At 48.8% G+C, this 6,000-nt stretch overlaps 1 protein-coding gene across 1 annotated transcript in view; it reads left to right on the top strand.

Moving 5' to 3' along the window:
• The first annotated feature begins 3,827 nt into the window (after window positions 1-3,827).
• Window positions 3,828-6,000, top strand: part of PID1 (phosphotyrosine interaction domain containing 1) — a 216,626-nt gene continuing 214,453 nt past the window's right edge. Inside the window, exon 1 of the mRNA XM_081051213.1 lies at window positions 3,828-4,126. Within this exon, the coding sequence (XP_080907339.1) occupies window positions 4,097-4,126 (30 nt within the window). The 5' untranslated portion in view covers window positions 3,828-4,096. The remainder of the gene's footprint in view (window positions 4,127-6,000) is intronic.

Raw genomic sequence — 6,000 nt, 5'->3', positions numbered from 1 at the left:
TTTTAACCGAGTTGGCAGATGAACTATGAAGATTTCATTTTAAGGGAGGAAAGGGTTTATCTTAACACCCTAAAAACACCTATCACTATGTAGGGACAAGGGCCAGCGACTCCATCACTACAGAAAGGTTTAAATGGTTTAGTAACTTTTCAGACTTTTGTATATTGCTTATCTGAAGCTGTTTTTGGTGCTTTTTGAAATAAGGGTTAACGACACCATCAGAAAGACTTTCCAATGCTTGCTCTGCTAAATATACAATCATAATAAAATTTTCTGGTCATTTGATTTGATTAGAAAAGTAAATGAGCTTAAATACGGCTTGTCACTTTTGTTGGAGAAAATAAATCAAATAATTGAAATCCATGACTATTCCAAATGGAAATAACCACAAGAAACATGGGCCACTTTGTAAGAATTTTATCATTTCAATAATTATAAAGAGGAGAAGAGTAAAGGGATGAAAACGAATGTTTCCTGTACACCTACTGTGTGCCAGGCATGTTGCACATATTCATTCATTCATGACTCCCAACAATTCTAAGTATTAAGTAGTATTATCACCCATTATACAGATGAAAAATCTGAGGTTCTGTAAAGCAAACGACTTGTCAAAACTCATCACCTAGATAGTTCAAAGGCTGGAATTTAATCTGAGTCTCCCCATTGTCCTAGATCCTTTTCAATTTTTATTAAGCTCGATACATGTTTTATGTATGTATTCAAATTATGCATTTTAGCCTACCTTTAAAAATCTATAATTAAACCATAAGCATTTTTCAGCTGCAACACAGCTTCATAATTTTCCTCCTTAATAGCTGCAGAATATTTTAATATTTCTTTGATATGTTGGACATGATTTCATTCACCGTTCTCCTGATTTAGACATTTAAGTTGCTTATCTTAGGGCTCAGAATCGTGAAGTAGATTTAATCTGGCTTACAAAAATTTCTAGGGATGGTTGTAATTCTTTCCCTGGGCAAAACATTATTTTTATAATTCATCAGGGCCTTGTGAATGTTTTATTTTTATTTTTTGTCATTTTCCTTGAAATGGTATTTATTAAGGTTAGACCTGCTTAGATAATTATGGAGGATTAGTAGCTGAAGTTAGGCACATATTTATGTTCCTAACATTTCCATTCATAGCACTCAGACACCTGCTTACTTCAAGAATGACTCCTTGCTCAGAGCAAACCTGTTTCCATTGTAAAGCTGCAACTTCAGTCTCAGCAGGAGGGTTAGGAGGTCACCAGGTCCCTGAGCAGGACTGAGAGATCACAATGCAGTCCCGCATCTCGCCAGTAGATGTCTCTATTTCATTCACCCTCTGTTGCAGGTTCCTCCTGAATGGGAAGGCTTGGGAGCAAAATTGATGGGTGGGAGGTTGTCCCATCCCTTTTGTCACCTTCCACCAGCCTCCACTTCCACTCTCACGTCCGCCTCTCCCCCCACTCCCCGCCCCGTTTCCTGATTCGTGGCATAAAGGAAATGGAAACAGGAGTGTTGTTTGAGTTTAAACACATTTTCTACTTTACCAAATCTGTTTTCAGTGGGACTGGTAACTGAAAGGAATCTCTACAGAGCCCAAGACTTTTCTCTTTAAATAGCATCATACTCTGAACTAAATGCTGTATTACTGAGTCACAATTAATTACACTCAGAGGTGAGAAGACAGGATTTAACGCTCTAATGCGATGTGAATTTACGCTGTTATCTCATCCCACTGCTATTTAAAGCAAAATCACTTTTCCATCGAGGCATATGCAACTAAGGAAGGTTTCAAAGCTTAAGTCTGAAGACAACTGAATATTCCTGTTTTAGCTTCCTGAGAGGTTATTATGCACATTTGGGTTTTCTAGATTTTCGTCATGAAATGCATTTCTTTCTGCTTTGGGATTTGATAAAAGAGAACTAGGAGGCTGAGAAAGTCTATTATTTTCATCAGGAATTTTCTAGGTGTGGGAGGTGTGCAGCATGAGTTATTGGAAAAGTAAAAATATCATCTCAAAACAGAGACCACATGACCAAGCATGTGAGAAGTATTTCCACGTGGGGCTGACACATCAACACCTCACGACAAGGAATTTACTGACAGGTCTAGAGCAAGTGGCAGGGACTGGGGAAGGACCTGAGAAAGTAAGTCCTCAAAGGCTTTAGGCAGGAGGGGGTTTAGGGGTGTGTGGGAGGTGGAGGGGAGGAGTCCTGTGGTCATCTGGGGAGACAGAGACCAGCCTCTCAGAAGCATCTCTCTGGCCTTGCCAGATATTCCTAGGGCACTGAGGGTCCTGGGCCTGTCTGGGCGGGTGGTACCAACCAACAACTGTGTGTGTGGTCCAGAAAGAGCTGCCTGGGGCCCTGGGGAAGTGCAAGGCATCATGGGGGCCCAGAGACCTGGATCTGAATCACCCCTGGGTGACTCTTCTCTGGGTGTCTCCACGGATCTTCTGCCCCCCCACATCTTGGGAGATATGGGTTTCTATCCCTCAGACACTGCTGGGAGGATCTGATGAGCGGGGCGCCAGATTCTGGATTGCTCTGATATCACTACCTACACTCGATGATGGATAGAGCCTTCTGGACAGGGGGTGTTGATTTTGCCAGTGCACAGGCTGTGCACATGTCCCAGTGTGGTGTGCTATCAGGACCCTTCTTCTGCCAGCCCTGAGGACCCCACATACACGGTGTTCTCCTTCTCGCTCCAGTCCTTCTGTCCACCTTCGCCCACACTCTTCACCAACCACCCAGAAGCAGCTGGGCATCCCCATTCTGCAAAGTTTACCTGCCCCCAGCCCCAGATGGCTGCTCTTTTCCCAGGTGTTTCCATGGACAGAGCAGTTAGAGGTGTGTGACAAGAGCTCTGACCTCAATGACATCTGAGTGTGCACTCTCTAAGCCATGCACAGAGTGACCTGGACAGTGACCTAATTCCACAAGCCTTAGTTGTTCTATCTATAGATGGGACTATTGCTACTTATCTTGCCCAGTTGTCAAGAGGACGTGAAGAGCCAGGCCAGTTTAGGAAAGGTAGTTATTTCAGAGGTGGGTGGCCCCTGGCTTCTCCGGGTTCAGCAACGCCTCCTGCAGTACCTGGCTGAGCTCAGGGATAAAGGATGGGGATCTTGTGTTGTCCTCCTCCAGCTATAGGCGCCCCAGTCTCCTGTCCGCATGCCATCCCTCACCACACCCATCTTGCGGATCTTACTCCCTAGATTCCCAGGGCCCCTTGTAAGGAGCTCTCCTCTCTGCTTCTTGGCTCATCAGCCCTGATTTACTTTCTTCCCAACATGTATCACCACCGGACTTAGCACTTGTTCATGTGTTTTCTCGGTTGTCGACTCTCTCCCCAACTCGACTGAAAGCTCAGGAGAGGAGGAACATTCTCTTGTCTTCCATTCTGCGCGACTCTAGCCTCAGCACCCAGCAGAAGGGCTGGAGCATATTAGGTGCTCAGTTAACTCCAGTGAGAGGAATGAATGGAAGTTTGCCGCCCAGCACAATGCCAGGCAAGTCACAGGCGGTGCAGAAATCCCTGCTGCCCAGAAGCCTGGGACCCAGTGTCTGTCTTCTGGATGTGTCACTCCCCAGGCCCGTCTTTCCCAGCCAGTCTGTCCCCTCTCCCAGACCCCATCCCACCGGAATTCCCGCGGGGAGTAGGGTCGCAGGCTCTGGCCTACCCACTCTCCCCTCGCCCGGATCTGGGGGCTGTAGTCACCGCGTCCCCTGACCCCCCGCAGCCCCGGGGTGTTGGCTGTCGCCCGCCCTGGGCATGCTCAGAGCGCGCAGGTCCAGGCGGCGGCTGCAGTGGGGGAGGAGGAAGAGGAGGGAGCGGTTGCCGCCGCCGTGCGCTCGCGGCCCGGGCGGAGCTGCGCAGTCTTCTCCCAGCCGGCGCGGCCGTGCCCACAAGTTGCCGGCAGCCGAGCGCGCCGCCGCCTCTCGCTCGCAGCCCCCTGCGCCTGCCCGGCGGCGGTGGCCGGCTCCAGGACCCGCATCCCGCGGACACCCACCCCAGATGTAAAGCGGGACAGCAGCCCCTCTACCCCAGGCGCTATCTACTGAGTCTCGCCAGCGTCCCCTCTGCCCAACCCCGCGGCTGGAAGATGTGGCAGCCGGCCACGGAGCGCCTGCAGGTAAGGGGCACCCCGCCGGCCGGGGGCCAGCCTGGAGGAGGAGGTGGCCCGGCCGGAGGAGCCCAGGGAGCGCCTCTGCCCACTTGCAGGGATTTGCCCAAAGCCATCGTGTAAGACGCACAGATCACACAACACGATGCTGTCCGCTGAACCCAGCGTCGGTCGTCCGGCGGGGGGCTCGGGGGTGGTAAAATTGAACGCATCGCTTCGGGCGTCACAACTTTTGTCTTGGGGGTGCTGCTGTGCGTGTGGGAATCTATAAGAATGGACTTTCTGACCAGCAATTTTAGATTGCATTCCACTGACACAATTTTGCTGGTCTGGGGTGAGGGATTTTTGCATCCAGATTTTTTTTTTCCCTTCTGTTTGTCTCCAGGAAAGACAGAACAGATGATTTGTGAAAGCATCCATTTGCCAATATAATTTGGAAACATCAAGCTTTGTTTGGCTTGGTCATGGTATGCTACTTATTTTTTTTTTTTCCTCTTCGTTGGTGCTTTCCCTTCGTCTGCCTTGACCCTAAGCTCCTCCAGATATTTGAAAATCAAAAGTTAAGTTCAGATAGGAATCCTTACATGCTGGGTCATCCCCTCAAAAGTTTTCTTCATTGTCTACTGGAATCCATTTCTTTTGGATTCGGAAGCTATAGAGTTGGGAAGGGGGTCAAAATGAGAAAGCTGCATTTTCAGAGGGGATACTTGGGACCCTTGGGATTGCCCTGACTTGAGGTTTGATGACTTCTTTTTGCCTGCACGTATTCTCAAGAGGGAGGGCAGGTACTCTGCCAGATGAAATCCACTAATTCCTGCAGTTAGACATTTGGCAGGCTCAGAGCCACAGTGTTCTGTAGTAAACTTCGAAGAAGTGTTTAAGTGGGAAAATACAGCACCGTTGGAGGCAGAGGGCGTCTGAAGAGTTAGGACCTGGAAGGCCAGGGGCCCTGCCTGGCTTGGGAGGTTTCTCAGTGAAAATTCAAAGCTCCAGACTGTCTGTCAGATGCAGGGAGAGACTAACCTGTGAGTTCTCAGACTCAGGATTAACCTGCGTAGGGCACTGCATTTAGCAGAAGCAAATGCCCTATGGCCCCTGTCCACGCCTCTGTGGGCCTGCAATTTGTGTGTGTGGGGGGGTATAGGTGGGTTCACATGAACAGAACGTGAGCCACCAGGCCAATCCTCCAGGGTCTCAAACAGACAAAACAAGAAAAGGGACCATTAGCCTTAGAGATGGGTTGCTGGGTGACCAGCCTCTAACCCCTTCCTTGTATTATTAAGAGAATATCAACATCGGGCTCTGAATCATGGGCCAGAGGTGATGGAAATGTATTTCAGCAGTGGCACCAGTTGCCAGTTGTGCATTTGAATTCCTCTTTCAGTTTGGAGCATAGATTCTGTTCTGAAGGAGAGGGTGACAGAGGGATGGGGGGTTCCCCAGCAAATGAGGAGGGTCGCTCTTGGAAGTCCTTAGGGCTGAGGCCAGAGTTCCTTAAGGTGGTTCTTATGCCTTGGCAGTTTGTGGATTTCGTATCTTGAAGTTGTTTCTACCAGCCTGCTCCTCTAGGGACTCTTGTGTGCTCCAAGCGCCTGTGACCCTTGGCAGGAGAGAGCGCTGGCTGTGTTCCGCATGGCGATCGTTCCTTGCTAGAAATGTCCTCCTGGCTCTTCTGTGAAACGTACACGTGTGCATTTGGCAAGAGCATGGCTTATTACAGTTTGTGTTTGCAATGCACTTATTTCATTTCAAAGTGTCATGTTGAAACAGCCTGGGTTTTGGCTTTTGGAAACTCAGGTAAACATGGCTTATCACTGACCAAGATCTAGTCATTGTTGGAAGGTACTTATCAACATGGGGCACAGCCTCATGCTCCCCAAATT

Source organism: Rhinolophus hipposideros (genome assembly GCF_964194185.1).
Source record: "Rhinolophus hipposideros genome assembly, chromosome: 6".
NCBI lineage: Eukaryota > Metazoa > Chordata > Mammalia > Chiroptera > Rhinolophidae > Rhinolophus > Rhinolophus hipposideros.
This window is presented reverse-complemented; position numbering and strand designations above follow the sequence as displayed.